The 17,448-nt window shown below is 48.5% G+C and overlaps 6 protein-coding genes across 6 annotated transcripts; 3 read left to right on the plus strand and 3 right to left on the minus strand.

The window, feature by feature from the left end:
- Positions 1 to 58: 58 nt before the first annotated feature.
- Positions 59 to 987, plus strand: F9C07_2280817 (40S ribosomal protein uS10). The gene is made up of 4 exons (XM_041294626.2): positions 59 to 207; positions 281 to 364; positions 477 to 700; positions 761 to 987. Exons 2-4 carry the CDS (start codon positions 323 to 325, stop codon positions 843 to 845), a joined length of 351 nt encoding a protein of 116 aa, XP_041150209.1. The 5' UTR covers positions 59 to 207; positions 281 to 322; the 3' UTR covers positions 846 to 987.
- Positions 988 to 1,244: 257 nt separating this feature from the next.
- F9C07_5643 (CCCH zinc finger domain protein) lies at positions 1,245 to 3,373 on the minus strand (the record flags this gene model as incomplete). Its single annotated transcript, XM_041294637.1, has 4 exons — positions 1,245 to 2,787; positions 2,840 to 2,873; positions 3,150 to 3,245; positions 3,328 to 3,373. 4 exons carry the CDS (start codon positions 3,371 to 3,373, stop codon positions 1,245 to 1,247), a joined length of 1,719 nt encoding a protein of 572 aa, XP_041150210.1.
- Positions 3,374 to 3,730: 357 nt separating this feature from the next.
- Positions 3,731 to 5,132, minus strand: F9C07_2280819 (nuclear pore complex assembly-domain-containing protein). The gene is made up of 3 exons (XM_041294638.2): positions 4,861 to 5,132; positions 4,574 to 4,803; positions 3,731 to 4,511 (listed from the first exon to the last, which is right to left on the minus strand). The coding sequence occupies exons 1-3, from the start codon at positions 5,111 to 5,113 to the stop codon at positions 3,966 to 3,968; spliced, it is 1,029 nt and encodes a 342-aa protein (XP_041150211.2). The 5' UTR covers positions 5,114 to 5,132; the 3' UTR covers positions 3,731 to 3,965.
- Positions 5,133 to 10,671, plus strand: F9C07_2280820 (structural maintenance of chromosome protein). The gene is made up of 3 exons (XM_071510464.1): positions 5,133 to 9,438; positions 9,495 to 9,572; positions 9,624 to 10,671. The coding sequence occupies exons 1-3, from the start codon at positions 5,311 to 5,313 to the stop codon at positions 9,717 to 9,719; spliced, it is 4,302 nt and encodes a 1,433-aa protein (XP_071366968.1). The 5' UTR covers positions 5,133 to 5,310; the 3' UTR covers positions 9,720 to 10,671.
- A 28-nt stretch (positions 10,672 to 10,699) lies between these two features.
- On the minus strand, positions 10,700 to 14,127 carry F9C07_2280821 (vesicle coat protein). Its single transcript, XM_071510465.1, has 2 exons — positions 12,895 to 14,127; positions 10,700 to 12,577 (listed from the first exon to the last, which is right to left on the minus strand). The coding sequence occupies exons 1-2, from the start codon at positions 12,904 to 12,906 to the stop codon at positions 11,234 to 11,236; spliced, it is 1,356 nt and encodes a 451-aa protein (XP_071366969.1). The 5' UTR covers positions 12,907 to 14,127; the 3' UTR covers positions 10,700 to 11,233.
- Positions 14,128 to 16,766: 2,639 nt separating this feature from the next.
- On the plus strand, positions 16,767 to 17,319 carry F9C07_5647 (uncharacterized protein; the record flags this gene model as incomplete). The annotated part of the gene is made up of 2 exons (XM_071511376.1): positions 16,767 to 16,930; positions 17,283 to 17,319. The coding sequence occupies 2 exons, from the start codon at positions 16,767 to 16,769 to the stop codon at positions 17,317 to 17,319; spliced, it is 201 nt and encodes a 66-aa protein (XP_071366970.1).
- Between the last annotated feature and the right edge of the window lie 129 nt (positions 17,320 to 17,448).

Here is a 17,448-nt window from a genome sequence, read left to right on the forward strand (position 1 = left end):
CCCGGGGGCCCGATCCGGTTAGCACCAGATAGGCGAGCGCCAAGACACCGCACCCGCACAAGCGGCGCTAAGCGCACTATCGAAAAAAAAAGCGAAAGAATTCACGATAATTATAATCGCGTATCGCCCAGAGCTATTCTAACGGCCATCATCACCTTACCGAACCTCGAAGTTCAGGTCTTGATTGGCAACTAGCCTTACTTTGCGGTAGGTCCCCCCACTCCCACATTTATCTCTTTTTCCTTCTTCCCCTTCTTGCAACTAACCCGTCGACCTCTAGCCATCTCAATCCCGGTCTCCCCACCACAAACCAGCCGTCAAGATGTCTTTCCAGAAGCCCGAGAAGGATTTCGGCGAGGGCCCTGTACGTTGACCCAACAGCTCTCCAATCTCAAGTTCATCTCAACAAGATGACGGATGATGGGTGGAAGAGATGCTACGAAACAATGCGCCAGCCATACTAACAACCCCAACAGAAGGTCCACAAGATCCGTATCACCCTTACCTCTCGCAAGGTCGCCTCCCTCGAGAAGGTTTGCTCTGAGCTGATCGAGCGTGCCCGCTCCAAGTCCCTCCACGTCAAGGGTCCCGTCCGTCTTCCCACCAAGACCCTTCAGATCTCCACCCGTAAGACCCCCAACGGTGAGGGTTCTAAGACCTGGGACAAGTACGAGATGCGCATCCACAAGCGTCTCATCGAGTATGTTGCACTCTATCTCCTGTTGTGATTAAGGAAGCGGTTACTAACGATATGATGTAGCCTCCTCGCCCCCACTGAGACTGTCAAGCAGATCATCATCAACATCGAGGCTGGTGTTGAGGTCGAGGTCACCATTGCCGCTTAAATTTACTCTAAAATGTTCTAGTTCAGTTCAGGGAGGGAGTGATATCCGCTCTTGACTGGGGTGGGCGAGTTTGGCGCGTGCTGGGCTTTCGTCGATACCCGCTAGAATCTGGCATAAAAATGGAAAAGTTTGTGGGAAAGTACTCTTTGGTCCTGTTGTAAGCTGGCCGTAGAACGTATGGAACGTATGGAACAGGTAGAACCGTAGGACGTGTACGATCGTAGATTTTATAGTCTGGTGTTGCTTGGTAATCCAGCTCACTGGTTGGCTCGCTGAAGGTGCTTTGTATTCCATGTGATCGTCATATTAAAAGAGAAGAAGTACCTATATATACTACAGAGTTCGTGAAGCGCATATCGAAAAAGAAAAAACCATGGTATCCTCAGTGTTCTCCAGGCCTTAGAAGTCGAAGCTCACCCATTCCGTCTTGGGTGGTACGCTTGGGATGACGCCGTCCTTGAAGTATCCGTTTTTCACAAAGAACTCATACTGTTCCGTGACCTCGGGGGTATACTCTTCCGATTTCCCTGTGGCATCTCTCAGACTTGCCTGGTCGGGAGGCCCATCCGGGAAGAAGATGCGAACATATGTTTGGCGGTCTTGAGGATGCAGATAACACGGATTGTTGTCAATATACTTGACTGGCTGCCCTTTCCATGTGGACAGTCTCTTGGTCATAGGATCTCGGACCGTCTGGCCGGATAAGGGTGGAATGGGGCTGAGCTGATTTGGATCCTCAACCTTGATGATGGCAGGAGGGCCAGTGCCCGCCGTTGCGGTAGGAGCTGGCGGTTGTTGTTGGGCAGGCTGGGCGAAACCGGCCGCTGGTTGGCCAAAGGGTGAAGGAGCGGCCTGTGCTTGTTGCTGCTGTGGTTGACTGGGAGCCCCGAAAGGATTTGGTGCGGTGGATGGTTGTCCAAATGGATTTGACTGGGGCTGGGGTTGGGGCTGGCCAAACGGGGATGGTGTTTGCGTCGGCTGACCGAAGCCGCCAGTTGTTGCTGGGGTTGTAGATGGTTGTCCAAATCCAGAGGGTGCTGCAGGTTGTTGGCTAGCAGCTTGTGCAAACGGAGACACAGCTGATGCGGCTTGGCCAAAACCGACACCTGCGCCCTGGTTTTGGTTTGATATTGCGCCAAAGGGTGACGCGTTAGTCGATGCGCCGAATGATGAGCCTCCTACTGATGAAGGTTGCCCAAACGCTGATGGTTGACCGAAAGCAGGCTGACCTGGGTTCTGCTGGCCTAGACTGGGCTGCCCAAACGCCGGTTTACCAAACGCAGGCTGCCCACCTCCTAGCCCTGAAGGCTTACCAAAGGCTGATCCTGAACCCAACGTACTTGGTTGTCCAAAACCAGAACTCTGGCCCAAGGTAGATGGTTGACCAAATCCCGATGGCTGACCTAACGTCGATGGTTGACCGAACCCAGAGGGCTTGCCAAAGGCTGATCCTGATCCTGAGCCCAAAGCACTTGGTTGTCCGAATCCAGAACTCTGCCCCAATGCCGACGGTTGACCAAATCCTGATGTCTGACCGCTAGCAGCTGGTTGCCCGAATGCCGAGGGTTGGCCAAATGGAGAGGGCCCTTGATTGGCAGCAGGACCTGTCTTACCTTCTATGATATCAATCCTATTCGGATGCTCGTTGATACCATCAACGATGTATTTCACGGCACCGCCAAGGTCGTTCAATATGACATCCATCTGTTTCAGTGCCTCGGCGTACAAAGCCTGAGCCTCTTGGACTGCCTGCTCTACATTTCCTGTTGCAGCAGCTTCATAGTGACGCAGCCGCAGCTCTTCGAAAGATTGCTCTCGCTGAGCACCTCCAAATAATTGCTTTGGGGCGTTTTTACCAGGGCCATAACAAGAAAAAACCCATTCTGGACGACCCTTACCAGCGGTTAGGTCGGTCTTGATATCATCCGCTGTGACACCATAGCTTTGCTTAAGTCAGTGGGGGATTCTTTTCTTGCCAGAAGTGCATCACTTACTTTGCTGGCTGCTGGTTCTGTTGCGCAGAACGACCTGTACCAGAGTCAGATACAGAGTATACATGGTAGACCGTAAAAAAAAAAAAAACAAAATTTAAAAGAGTGCAGGTCAATGCCAATTCCAGTAAGGTACTCAGTGCAATGGGTATTTCGAATAATATTCCTAAGGCAAAGATCACGTAGCTTGCAATATCCCTTGAGGAACTTGTGACAAATGCCTATGCACTAAGTTTGGAACACAAAGCATTCTGAGGTTTCAGGGGATGCAGAACAAAGGTGAAAACGAAAGTGAATCAAAAGGAAGGCATACCTCCGAAGCCTCCACCACCACCTCCTCCAGACAGGACTCCAAAGCGGTTCCCTGAGCCTAAACTTGATTGGCCGGGGTGCTCGAATTTGCAGCGTTCTAATCCAGTGATCAGTAAAACATCCACCAACAGTTAGGAAGTATGAACGAAAAAATTGAGATTCAAAGGGGTTAACTCTACCTCCAAATTTGCACCGGCCTTGCTGGAAGAAGCTGCAGACCACCATCTTGCTTTCTTTTCTGATATCGGACTTAACTAGAGATCAAAGTTCCCTGCTAGACTTTTGCAACAGGGATCTTCAGATCGAGAATGATGCTCGGCTATGTATCAGTAGGCCAAGTTCATCATCTGACAGAAGCGAATGAAGACGGCATGTATTTGCGATCAACCCCCCGAGTGATTTATGAGAGTGGAAGTTTCTTGTTGATGAGCCGTCAGCGAATGAAGTGTTGTCCATCGATCTGAAGTTTATGCCGATGACAATACATTTCACCCAGTCGGAGTGCTTCCTGTCCCACGCATACCCTGGACGGTGTACGGCACCGGTATTGGTAAATTACAACATCATGCTATGACCTTGCGAAAGAACATTCACCGTTTATCTGTCTTTAAAGACGACCCTTCAATGTAAAATCAATCTTCGAAATCTTGGTACGGTGCTGTGTTGAGTACTAATATTACAAGTGAATTACGAAGGCTCCAAATTCAAACTCCAAATTCTCCAATCTCCAAGCCGGATCCATAAGAATTAAAATCGTGTCGCATTTCCAACAAGCTGCGAGCTCATTTCACGAAACTTGGCCATTGCAGTGGTGCTACTATGTCTGCGATGGCTGAATGCCTTGTCTGAGAATGTCCCAGTTCAGCCCATCGACCTTCTTTCCGCCCAAGGACTCAAGATCGGCCGACAAGTTTTCTAACTTCCCTGTCGCAAGACGGCGCATCATGACGGTGTCCTTAGCACCATGCAGACCCTTTGCATTCCCACGGAGAAGACAGTCCTCAAACCACCCCTCTTCCTGGTCATCGAAGGGGAGACCAATCAATTCCATAGCGCGCTTGCTCCGGGTCTCGCCAGCTTCCGTCGAGTGCACGAATTCAATGAGCTGCGCAAGGTAATTCTGGCGAAGCGAGTCGTCATAGTTCCGGGTAAAGTAGAAGGCTTCCGTAATGCTGGAGCGACAAAGAATTCTGAAGAATGCTTTCTGAACCTTTGTGGATGCCAGTGGTGGGCTCACAGTGAGGTAATACGCCATTACGAGGCTGTCATCGTGCTTTGGAAGCTGTGGTAGGGTGAGAACATAAAGGATTTCATCGGGAAATGTTGGAATGATGGAGGGTTCAGTCAAATATTCAATAGCGCGCTAGATTCACCGACGGCGTTAGCAAGCTATCGTGGATCGCATGTCCGGTATCCTCGTCGTACCTTAAAATCTAGCCTGTCTAGGTTCCAGAGCCCTTCAATGAAGAAACGGTACTTTTCGGGTAGATGGAATCGCCGCGAAAATTGTGAAGCGTAGTCATTGGCTGCCCGGCAGTCCTTTAAGAGATAGTAGATCAAGGCCTGCTTGTGATGGATATCCAGTGGAGATGATACGATGTGTCCGAAAAGGGTTCGGAGGTCTGCATTGGACTTTGGAGGGTATACTTTCGTCACTATATAGTTATGCTTGTCAGAAACATTGTACATTATCAATGTTTGATCATTATTACCTGCTTTCACGCCGAGCAGTCCTAGGAGTCTGTCGGCGAACAACTGGTTATCCAAAGCCCGGCGGTTGGACAGTATCTGTTCAATGACCTTGCCATCATATGTAAAATTCTTGTTGAAGGAGAAAACACTGTCGAAATCTTCCCAAGGCGCCATTTTGGGCCGCGCCACACTCTTGTTAGCTGTGAGACCTTTTTGATATAAATGCCAAAGATTACTCTTATCATGTTGACCTGTACCATGGTTACAGTACATACGGATGACATAATACGGGCGGTGGCTGCCAGACTGTTGTGGCAGAAAAACAAGGCTTTTCCTCTTTGGGCGACAATGTAAACAACCCACTTCCACCCACCAGCGCTTTTTCAAACAGCCGATAACATCGCGACACTGGCCCCGTTCACACTCGCCTTCATGAGGCCCTCCTTTGCGGACCATACCACCATATCATAATGTCATCAATCGCAAGAGGCAGGCCATCCCGGCGCTCTGCTCCTCGAAGGAGCTATGTCATGTCGGAGACATCTGAAGAGGAAGATCCCGGAAATGTGACCCCCACGCCGTCCCAGCATGACGTTGAAGAGGAGGATGAAGACGATTCCACCCCAGTTCCCAAGAAACCCTCCACAAGGAGACGGTCTAGCAGGCGTACGACAGCTGATGCGCCTGCACCTACGCCTAGCACCGCACGCCCCGCACGAAGGTCCCGCAGGTCGACAACGGCAGAGCAGGAGCAGGCATCGTCGCAAGTTGGTGAATCAAATGACGAAGGGAATTCAGTTGCATCTGTAGAAGAGCCTGAATCGCCTTCACAAAATGTGGCGGCAACGAAAAGAAGAAGTACGACATCTCGCAGGAGTCGTGACTCCATGACGCCCAAACCGGAACGGTCTTCAGTCGAGCCCTCCATATCGCCTCAATCCCAAGCCCGGTCTCAGAGAGGCAGCGTGCCACCGCTTGGCGATATCACCGAGGCTGCAGTGAACAAGTCCCCTTCGCCCGAGGATACAAAGTCGCAAATTTCGATCATTAATCCCCATTCGACCGTTCTCGAGAAGCCGATGGATATCATGATGAAGGCGCGCAACTTAGCTCATCCGACGATACCTGAGGAACCATCAGGACCGAAGAGTCGCATGGTTATCAAGACTTTGATTCTTAACAACTTCAAGAGTTACGCAGGGAAACAGATCGTAGGGCCCTTTCACGCTTCTTTTTCCTCGGTTGTGGGACCGAACGGCTCCGGAAAGTCCAATGTGATTGATGCGTTGCTATTCGTGTTTGGCTTCCGAGCCAGCAAGATGCGACAAGGCAAAATTTCTGCTCTGATTCACAACTCTGCTGATTTCCCAGATTTGCCCTTCTGCGAAGTTGAGGTTCATTTCCAAGAGGTCCTCGATCTGCCAGATGGAGCACACGAAATAGTCCCAGATTCCCAACTGATTGTCTCTCGAAAGGCATTTAAGAACAACACCAGCAAATATTACATGAATGGCAAGGAAACAAACTTCACCGCCGTAACGACCTTGCTCCGTGACCGAGGAATCGACCTAGACCATAAGCGTTTCCTGATTCTCCAGGGTGAAGTCGAATCCATTGCCCAGATGAAGGCAAAGGCCGCCAATGAGCATGAGGACGGGCTTCTCGAGTATCTTGAAGATATTATCGGAACTTCGAAATACAAGGCCCCCATTGACGAAGCGGCCACCGAACTAGAGACGCTGAACGACGTCTGTGTTGAGAAGAATAACCGTGTGCAGCATGTAGAGAAAGAAAGGAATGCCCTAGAGGACAAGAAAGATAAAGCTCTTTCCTACCTCAATGACGAAAATGAGCTCACCCAGAAGCAGTCGGCGCTTTATCAAATTTACATTGACGAATGTGCCGATAACATCCGCGTCACGGAAGAGGCTATCCTCCAAATGCAAGAGCTCTTGAACATGGAACTTGAGAAACATGAGGGCAATGAATCGGGGATTAAGGAGCTTGAGAAGGCTTACAAGCGCGGCATGCGTGAATACGAAAACATGGAGAAGGAAGTACAGGCTTTGGCAAAAGAGATGGCGAAGTACGACAAGGAGTCCGTCAAATTTGAGGAAAAGAAGAAGTTCTTGGTTGGCAAGCAAAAGAAGCTGGAAAAAACAATTCAAACTGCCCGTTTGGCTGCTTCCGAATGCGAAAGCTTGGTCGAGAAACATACCAGTGATATTACCAAGAAGACCAAAGAGACAACGGATCTAGAGAAAGAGCTAAAAGTGGAAGAGGATGAATTGTCGGCAATTCGTGAAAGCTTGAAGGGCAAAACCCAGGGCCTTTCGGATAAGATCACGGCCAAACAGAAGTCACTTGAGCCATGGGATGAGAAGATCAACAAAAAGGTCTCCGCTGTTGCAGTGGCACAAAGTGAGCTTGACATTCTTCGGGAGAGAAGCAATGCCGGTGCTGTACTCCTAGAGGAAGCACAGGGCAAGGTTTCATCTATTGAGGAAACGTTAGCCGCCAAGGAAACCGATCTTGAGGAGCGGAAAGAGCAGAAGGCCATTCTTGAGGAAGAGGTCGCAAAGCTAAAGCATGACCTCAAAAAGTACGCCCACAGGGAGCCAGATGTTCGCGCTCATGTCTCCAGCGCCCGGCAAAAAGCCGACGAAGCAAGAGCTAGCCTTGCAAGCACACAAAATCGTGGCAGTGTACTGTCTGGCCTCATGCGTCTCAAGGAATCTGGTCGTATCGAAGGGTTCCACGGACGACTTGGAAACCTCGGGACAATCGATGAGAAATATGACGTGGCTATATCCACCGCTTGTCCAGCATTGGAAAATATGGTGGTGGATACAGTCGAGGTTGGTCAACAATGCATCGACTACTTGCGGAAGAACAATCTTGGCCGAGCCAACTTCATACTTTTGGATCGTCTTCCACGACGGGACATGTCATCGGTATTCACCCCGGAGAGTGTCCCACGCCTGTTTGATCTCGTGAAGCCCAAGGATCCGAAGTTTGCACCAGCATTCTATAGCGTGATGCAAAATACTCTTGTCGCCAAGGACCTAGAGCAAGCTAATCGCATTGCCTACGGTGCCAGACGGTGGAGAGTAGTGACACTTGATGGCCAGCTCATAGATACCTCGGGTACCATGAGTGGTGGTGGTACCCGTGTTGCTCGGGGTGCAATGTCGTCGAAGCAGGTCGCGGACACCAGCAAAGAGCAGGTTGCAAGACTTGAAGGTGACCTCGAAGAGATGGAGAGGAAGTTCCAGGCTTTCCAGGAGAAGCAAAGACATATAGAGGCGGCGATGAGAGAGAAGACGGAGGAAATCCCACGTGTCGAAACAAAGATTCAGAAGATCTTGATCGAGATTGAAAGTACCAACCGCAGTCTCGCAGATGCCCAGCGGCGCGTGAAGGAGTTGAGCGCTGCTCACAAGCCATCCAAGACGGACGCAGCCCAGGCTGCAGCTCTGGAGAAGCAGATCGCTTCTCTCGAAGAGGAAATCGAAGATCTCCGTTCACAGAAGGGAGGAATTGAAGAAGAGATTCAAACTCTCCAGAACAAGATCATGGAGGTTGGTGGTGTAAGACTGCGAGGTCAGAAGGCTAGAGTCGACGGTCTGAAAGAACAGATCGGCATGCTTGCCGAAGAGATCTCAAATGCGGAAGTCGGCAAGTCCAAGAACGAGAAGCTTATAGCCAAACATCAAAAAACACTTGGGGACGCTGAAGAGGAGCTCAACCATATTACCGAAGACCTTGACAAGCTGAATGAGGATGTCTCCAACCAAGCTAACGACGCATCCGGTTGGAAGCAAAAGGTAGAGGAAGCACAAGAGGCCCTCGAGTCGAAGAAGGGAGATCTCAAGACCGTGAAGGCCGAGTTAGATGAGAAGGTGGCCGAATTAAACGAATCTCGGGCCACGGAAATCGAAATGCGCAATAAGCTTGAAGAGAACCAAAAGGCTCTAGCGGAGAACGAAAAGCGCGGGCGCTACTGGCACGAGAAGCTGTCCAAGTTAACACTGCAGAATGTGAGCGATCTTGGAAATGAGGAAGCGCCCGCAGAGCTGCAGACATATACCAAGGATGAGTTATTGGAGATGAACAAGGAGTCTTTGAAAGCTACTATTGCAGCTTTGGAAGAGAAGACGCAGAACTCCCCTGTTGACCTCTCTGTCATCGAAGAATATCGTCGCCGGTCTGCCGAACACGAGGCGCGTTCAGCGGATCTCAATACTGCCCTGGCATCTCGCGACAGTGCTAAAGCTCGTCTTGACGGCCTTCGATCCGCTCGCTTGAACGGATTCATGGAAGGCTTTAGCATCATCTCGCTCCGCTTGAAGGAGATGTACCAGATGATTACAATGGGTGGCAATGCGGAGCTCGAATTAGTGGATTCTTTAGATCCTTTCTCTGAAGGTATCTTGTTCTCCGTCATGCCTCCGAAGAAGAGCTGGAAGAACATTGGCAACTTGTCCGGTGGTGAGAAGACACTGTCTAGTTTAGCCCTGGTTTTCGCCTTGCACCATTACAAGCCTACGCCGCTGTACGTCATGGACGAAATTGATGCCGCCTTGGACTTCAGAAACGTAGGTGTACCCCATTGTCTCTCGACACAACAAGCCAGCTAACTCAAGCGTTCCAGGTTTCCATCGTAGCTTCGTACATCAAAGAGAGGACGAAGAACGCGCAATTCATCGTTATCTCCTTGAGAAACAACATGGTAAGCTTCTCAACCTAGTGGACTATTCTTGGATATCGCTAACGATAGTAGTTCGAACTCGCATCGCGCCTGGTCGGTGTCTACAAGGTCAACCATAAGACTAAGAGTGTGACCATCGAGAACAAGGATTATATCAAGAGACAGTAATGAATGCTGAAATTAAGTGTGCTTGTTGTTTTGCGTTGCTTCCTCAACGATGTTTATGAGCCGGAAATGGATGGGAATATGATGTGGTTCATGTTTGTTCGGTGTGATGGGTTCCTGCAAGTGTTATCGATTCTCTTTTATTGTGTCCACGGATACCGACGGGGATTTTGGGATAGGTCACTTCTATTCGGTTGAACATGTTTTTCCTTGTGTTCTTCAGTATATAATTTTCTTCTAACAGACGGAAATCTCTGCAACTTACATCTCGTTTGCCATAGTCTATAATCTTCAGATCGATTAACATAATCACTTCACAGTTATCTACCGGTCAAGCCTTGTTAAATGCGGCATCTCAATCATGCGTCTCTTAATGCACCCACTTCATTGTTGATAATGGCACGCTCATAGCCATACAAGACAGGGAGGAGAGCATGCAAAGAAGTCACATATAGAAATGGAGAAAATCAAGTCCATTAGCGAGATATAGAACACAATGATGTCTAGGGACGACATCTACGCGCTAGCCAACGGTGGTCGACTAGACACTAAAGGCAGTTATGCTTCTCTGAAGACCCAGTTGATTTCTACCGCTGATATATTTGTGCCATCGTGTAGTGGATTTAGAACGGATATATATTATGTCTTAGTGCGATGCGATTTACTGCATCGTGAGCGAACGAGTACATATTAAATATATCATCGAACTCACGTGGGGCTTGGGGCCTCTCATATCGCTGTGCATGGGGTTATTTGTGGAATGCTCTTGTAGATTTACGCATACTCCCTGGCTTTCGTAGTAGTATACTGAAAGCTAGAATAGCTACCTCAAGAGTAAATTACTGAGGGATGCTCTATCCAGTACCAAGGCAATGATGCTGTTCTAGATCAACCTTATGTTGTGATAGTACTCTTGCAAACCCTCGCATTTATCAATTCAATATCTCATCTTTAGGAGAGCAAGGTCTACAGGTATACACATTTTTCGATTAAGATCACAATGATTGATTCAGACCCAGAGAAAGGGCACTGTTGAGATAGAATACATACAAGCATGTCAAATGTCGCGCGAGCGTTTCGTTCATCGCTTTCGTAACGACATTCACATCATGAACCAAGTGCTTGCCAGCCTCGTCCTCTCCCCTTAAAATTATTAGAAAAATATAATTTAAGAGTGTAAAGTGCGTGTTCGAAGTTGAAAGGGAATCGAGCAAAACTAGACCGCTTGTCCACCCACGCTTGGAAAGAAGTAAAGAAACTGGCATAGAGGTATGTTGCCCAAAATAAACCGAAACTCCGCTTCCATCTTAAAAGGCGCCGTAGTCTATGTCGAATCCGTCCGTCAATGTCACAAAGGCTAGGAAAAGAACAAAAGAAAAATAACAAAAAAAAAGGGCATGGTCATTGACCGTCATTCATGAAGCAATATCCACGCGTTTATGATAGGATATTGGGAAGATGCACGTGATACCGTGATCTGTTATGTAACGTAGTTTGATAGCGACCACCAATACGGTTTATGCGACAACAGACCGGCGTGGTGCGATAGGGATAGGCTTGGGACCCGAAGATATATCAAGCGTAGACATTCCGAGGTCGCTATCTTCGTATTTCTGCGACGCTTTCGGTTTACCGCCACCCACGATCGAAGGCCGTCGCGAATCCTCGCCGTCACGTATCGTACTACAAACGAATCTTTCTTCGGAAATGGGGTCGGCTCCGAACATCGAGCCTAACTGTTGCAAGAGAGCAACAAAGTTTGCGTGAATTTCTGCAAAGATGTACTGGTTGCCCACGATCTCGCTGAGATTCCTTGCCTTCACCTGACCAGGGCGACGAAGCTGACCATCTGGATCAAGGGCACGGCCGGTGAGGAAGGAAGAGACTGGGGTGTACTGTCTACTGTTCGTCCGATCAGGTCCTTTATTCTGTTCTTCGCGACGCTTTTCTTCCTCCTGATATTTCTCAGCCGATTTGACAATTCCCGCTGAGATTCGACCGAAAGCACGCCAGATCACCGGACAAGCGCGGAACGCCCTTCCAGTGTCTTTGCCAGCCAGTGCAACCAATGCGTAGCTGCGCCGTTTACCGCGTGCCATGGGGTCCGGAAGGCGAAAGACAAACGCGATCGTATACCCTGCAGAGGAGTCGCCAAAGCACAAGGGACCGGAGGAGGCACCTTGCGGGAGGAGTTCACAACTCAGGGTTCGAATGGAAGAACGTCGGAGAAGAGCATAATCCGCTGGGTTTGGAGGGCCTCGTAGCGAGAGATAGGTGAGAATATGTGTGTGGCAAGAGGCGTCAGATGCAACCGACGAGGAATGTAAAGACTCAGGATAGGAGGCGTGTACATGCGGGTCGTGTGCACCGTCTTCGGTTTCGGAGTGATTTGAGCCGCAAGAGTAGACGACCTCTCTCGAGCGCAAAACGGGGCTCCCGTTTTTCCCTTTACCATCGCTCTTAGGCGTACCAGGGGCGCCTGGAGGGAGCTGCTTGCTTACATTATCTGGCAATGTCAAACTACAGCTTGCGCAGGTATCGCCGTCTGCGCCTCCAAGTGGGTTCAATCTCTGCTGGGCCTCAGCGGAATTGGCCTGTGGCTTGATAAAGTAGGGGTGATCCTCGATTTTTTCGAAGTCGGCTTTGCCTGGAAGTTTTCCATGAAGTTTGGATGAATTGGTGTCCTTGCCGTAAGTGGGGCTCTGTAGATGAGAAGATACTGTGTCATGAGAAGTTGCAGGGGTGTCGTCGGGAGAGAAATCGGATCTGTCTGGGTAGCATTGCGAGCAGGAGAACGGCAAGACCTGCGAGCAGATGATCGAGGTGGGACCATGCACCTCGCAGAAATGCGTCAAGGAGAGCTAGTGGACGAACAGTTAGTTTCGGACAAGTAACACCCCGAGAAATACGAGCATGTGTTTGAAACCTCCACGGCGCGAGGGAGGCGAACAATGATGAGATCATCATTCTGGCGAGGCCCCATGCGACCATGATGCGCTCAACACGTGAATTGGGAAGAGGGCCAGTTCATGAGGAAGATAGAAAGCATCCATGGGAACGAGAGTAACAGTGATAGTACACGTCGTTACGTCGATGCGATAGAGCCAAGGGGACGGATAGGAATAGTAGTGGTGATAGCGTCGTGCGTCCAAGCCGGAAAATATAGTTTCACACTTACAATGAAGTCCATATCCACGAGTATCAACGTCTAGCGGTATCCAACAACCATATTAGACTATAATTTCGATACATGCTTTCCGAGAATGAAGAGCCAAGTGGCGAAGATCGTGGTTGTGGCAATGACGCAGGGTCGAACACTGAAGTCAGACTGAGATAGTGAGTGCGGAATGTATGTAGGCTCTAGTCTGGCTGGACCGGGTTTCCAGACCAAAGCAAGTCAAAATAGAGAGCGAGAGATTGTGAACTGCAGACGACTCGACTCCCTCGTCGTCGGTTGGGAAGGGGCTGCAAAGACCAGCTTGCAGACCAGAAAACCGGTCGTGAAGGAAGGAAAGAAACGAAGGGAGAAGAGGCGAATATTAAAGATGGAAGAACCGACGAGTCTACTTTTCCCACTGGCAGGATTGTTACTATGCAAGATTAATGGATCAAAAGGAAGGGGGGGTGGAAAGACTTCCAATGTGGATCCCATCGGCTGCGTACGGTATCATTCGGTATTGTAACGGTTTAGGCCGAGAACAGTAAGAGGCCCAATGACCTTTGACCCAAACAAAAGCCTCGAGTCCTTCTCCCCACCAGGCCATTTTCAATTCCTTTTACTCTTGAATCATTTCTTCCCGTCCATACATACCGAATGGTAACATATTACTTACTTTACCTCTTGGGGATGTATGGAAGTACGGAGTAAGGTTGGAGGGGCATTCATTCATTCATGCATTGAATTCATTGCGCTACATATGTACATACATACACACCTACATTAACTGTATGTACATACAGACTGACTTACATCGGTACCTACACGCCTGGAAATACTTCCATTATTAGTATTGGAATCATATACAGCACCGTGGTATTTAGAAATTCTTGCTCACAATTGAATATAACATTACGAAAGGGCCTCTCCCTCGTACGACGTAATCTCTCATTGTTTGATTCAGATTCTCAGCGCTAGCACAATTCCTCGTCAAACGGAGTAAATAAATAAAACTAAACCCAATTCCTCTGTTTCTGGTTCGCTTGTGGTGAATGAAACTAGCTGAGATCGTTCAGTTCTTGGCCAACTAGTCGGATGGAGCCTCGACAGAAAACGGTCTTCCTCCTGTCCATACTTAGTTACACTGAACTTAACTCGATATTCTTCCATAGTGATAATATAGTAGATTGTCATTATAGTTGTTCGCTTAATCAGGCTGAGACGTTTCAGGAGAGATCATCGGTTTAAAGGGGAAAGAGAGGAAAAGTGGGGACTGTAGAATAATCATTCATTCATACCGGTGGTAAGGAAGTTACAAAGAGCGTCTCGGGAAAACGCCCAAGGCTTGTACACGCTTGCTAGAGTGGAAGGAATCTCTCCGTACCCAATTTGGCGGGACGGCGTCTGGCCGCTAAAATCGATGCTCTCCGATTTCTTTACGCAATCGAAGGTTTGTAGAACGGGAAATGGAAGAAGTCAATCGCAGATCCATCCTTATCCTTTTTCCGCGCTCTTTGCCTTTTTCCCTTTTTTTTTTTTTTGTTTTCTTTCAACCAACTTTCCGAGAAATGAAAAAGTACGTTCATGACGATTATTGACTGCTTCCAGCAAGGCACTTCGAAAAAACAGGCTTTTTCTTCTTTGTTTGGAAATATATTTTTATCTATATAAAAAAGCCAGTCTTGAAATGAAAAAAAGATTTATTAGGGGAAATTGTCTATGAGTTTCTTTGGCCGGTGACCATTCAAGGAATAAAATAAAATAAAAATAAAAAATTGATTAAAAAATTGAAAAATAATATCGAATAAGATAAATCAAAGACGAACTGAAGAAAATCGGTAGTATCCATCCCAAAGTCAGGAATACTTATTTGCCGCCCCAATGCCGGTTGTCCCGCTACGTCCCAGGGTTGTTCCTTGATTGTATCGGCATGATCCTCGTCGACTATTTCTCTGGAATCTGGAGTCTGGAGTCTGGAGTTGAGAATCGTGATAAGCTTCAAGGTAACTAGTCTTCTCTATGGATCTCGGAGCAATCACAGACATGGTAAATAATCATTCCCGGAGGTCTAGGGTTGTGGTAACCCTTCCGTAACTTACGGTTGGAACCGTTTTCGTCTTCTTCAAGCCAGCCCTGATCGAGTAAGGCTCCACGAGATAGAATCCGAAGCAGGCTAGACTCTGTCACATGTGCAGAGGGGATTCGTGTTTGCTGCCTCAGCCCTTAAAATGGAGTTTGTCCTGTTTCTTTAAGTCCGCTAGCTGTTCCATCTAGAAACCTCGGCGGGAGGGAGTAAGTAAATGCTACGGTTAAATCCTCTCGGAGTCCGGAGTATTACCCTCATGGGAAAATACACACAAACTACTAACATAAGGGGGTTTCAACTACAAACAACCGGTTCACCTCGGGGGCTGGATTGATTACCGTTCAGACCACTATCAGTTCAATAGTCTTTTCTCAATGCGTAACGAAAAGTACAGACGAGGATATACTCCGTGATTCGGGTGTACACCACACTGTCAGACGGTCGAGAGCCTGTCAGTACAATTCCTGGCCCTCCGATTTGCTACAAGGAGCAGAGGTCTAGAAGGAAGCAAAGTTAACCTTTTACATTTCAGTGGACTCGGGAAAGCGGCACTCAACCCGACAATCATATGCTTCTCATTACTGCTTCTGGTACAGGAAACTATAACCCAGAGTAAAAAAAGAATATTTTAGCATCAACAGAACTCCTGGTTCGTGGTTCCACCTCGCCTTGGATCAGAAGTAAAACAGGTTCAGCCCAACCTTGGGAGCCATGCGGGTGTCGTCGTCTTACCGCTACGTGGTCTTGTACATTACTACATAGTACACTAGATATCACTACTAACCTCCATTTTGTTGCTGCATGCGGAGTGCAGCTCCCCGTCGATGCTAATTAGCGGGATGTCACGGGGTTGACGGACGGGGGAGGCTCGTCCATTCCAATTCGCCCCCAGATTCCAACTACCGATAATTACCCATGCGAGCTCGGGATCATCGCTGGCGACAGGGAGAGAGCATGTGTGTCTGGAACGGGGACTTGTCGTCTGGTAGCGACTCTGACTAGGGGATTCCGCGCGAAATAACACCGAACTAATCCTGAGCTCTTGGTGACAGATCAATGCGGCTGGTGTTGAATGCGACCGGCCAGATTCCTTGTCGCCCAATGTCACGGTGCAGGGTGGACAGTGCGTCCTCTTAAGTTCATCGCTCCCTTACATCCTACATAACGAGCTACTGGTCGGGTGGTCAGGTCGTACGTTCTACATGCCTATAGGAACTCACTGTTAATGCCATGGATCAACTTGGTCGCCGCATTAGGGCTTGAGACATGTGAACCTTGAAATGTCGGAGCTCTCTTATCAGGCTGAAAGATGTGATAGATCTTGAGTGAGATAGAGACGATGCACAACTCGATACCGATAAAGCTCCGTATCTGCAATACGATGCGATTGTCAACCCGAAGTGAAGCTGATTTTAGGTACGATATCATCCTCTCTAACTAAATACCCGTCCGATTAAAATGATCCCCAGCCATACTTAATCATTATCCGCCCGCGCGCCCTCTAATCTCGCATAATCCTTATCTGAAACACCCACGTCCGTAATCAGTCTTAAAAACCTGTATGTACTTGCTAATGTAGACAGGGTTTCTCGGTATATATCCGAACAGGCTGTATATACTACTATAGACATGGGGATACAGTATTCCATCCCATTCGATTGCAGAGGTTCCTGCAGAGGTGATGTAAAATCGAAGTTCCATACGGATGAAGTAGGTTTACCCGACTACTTGCTTACGTACTACTACTATACATACACGAATAGTTACTTAGTTAACTTACTTACTTACATACAATTACTGTACCACAATGACAGAACCACCAAATGATTTCAATGGTAAGCAAGCACACGACCACACTCCACTTCTTCTCACCAAAACAACCACCCTGGGTTCGGGTTCCATGATCTTGCCTTCCTTGCCAACTGTATCCACTGCGGCGCCCAGACAACTTCAGGTTACTGTACCTTTTGGGTAAGAAGTACGGTCCCCACGTGGCAATCTATCCTCATGATTTGCTGCTTGCGTTGGCTCCATTGAGAACTTCCCGTCTTAGCTGAATGCACGAGGGACCAATGACCTCGACTCGCTGCGTGTCATTCTGTCGACGTACATGTTCTGTTATGCATTCTCCAGAGGACGGTGGGTAGTCGTGTGTATGCCGTATATGTTGTTTCGTACATAGAGGCTACTAGAACGTGGACGGTGCAGTCAATTGAAACTCCAATAAGGCAACATCCACGGTGCGGCGGAAGCTTCGGCTATATTAGCGCTAGTACTCTCTTTCAGCTCCCTCTCTCATGGATGAAGGACTTGGCCCTCTTAGTGGTGGATCAACCGTTGACATCCACCGTGAACTTTGAACTGGTGCCTGAATTCCTTCTGGCCTGTGCTTCTGGTCCAGCGACTCAGCCGGTTAGTCAAAACGGAGTATATTCCCAAGTACGGATATATTACGGACATTGAAGGATCTTAATTTGCTACCGCGAGCC

The sequence above is a fragment of the Aspergillus flavus genome, chromosome 7, assembly GCF_009017415.1.
Source record: "Aspergillus flavus chromosome 7, complete sequence".
NCBI classification, from domain to species: domain Eukaryota; kingdom Fungi; phylum Ascomycota; class Eurotiomycetes; order Eurotiales; family Aspergillaceae; genus Aspergillus; species Aspergillus flavus.

What these genes read in the sequence shown, in the direction of transcription:
- F9C07_2280817 (XM_041294626.2), top strand. Translation starts at nt 323, where the DNA reads ATGTCTTTCCAGAAGCCCGAGAAGGATTTCGGCGAGGGCCCT. An exon ending in AGGATTTCGGCGAGGGCCCT is followed by an intron (nt 365 to 476) that starts GTACGTTGACCC and finishes CAACCCCAACAG; the next exon opens with AAGGTCCACAAGATCCGTAT. An exon ending in ATCCACAAGCGTCTCATCGA is followed by an intron (nt 701 to 760) that starts GTATGTTGCACT and finishes GATATGATGTAG; the next exon opens with CCTCCTCGCCCCCACTGAGA.
- F9C07_2280819 (XM_041294638.2), bottom strand. Translation starts at nt 5,113, where the DNA reads ATGTACTGTAACCATGGTACAGGTCAACATGATAAGAGTAATCTTTGG. An exon ending in ACTGCTCGGCGTGAAAGCAG is followed by an intron (nt 4,804 to 4,860) that starts GTAATAATGATC and finishes ATAACTATATAG; the next exon opens with TGACGAAAGTATACCCTCCA. An exon ending in TAGACAGGCTAGATTTTAAG is followed by an intron (nt 4,512 to 4,573) that starts GTACGACGAGGA and finishes CGGTGAATCTAG; the next exon opens with CGCGCTATTGAATATTTGAC.
- F9C07_2280820 (XM_071510464.1), top strand. Translation starts at nt 5,311, where the DNA reads ATGTCATCAATCGCAAGAGGCAGGCCATCCCGGCGCTCTGCTCCTCGA. An exon ending in CCGCCTTGGACTTCAGAAAC is followed by an intron (nt 9,439 to 9,494) that starts GTAGGTGTACCC and finishes CAAGCGTTCCAG; the next exon opens with GTTTCCATCGTAGCTTCGTA. An exon ending in TCTCCTTGAGAAACAACATG is followed by an intron (nt 9,573 to 9,623) that starts GTAAGCTTCTCA and finishes TAACGATAGTAG; the next exon opens with TTCGAACTCGCATCGCGCCT.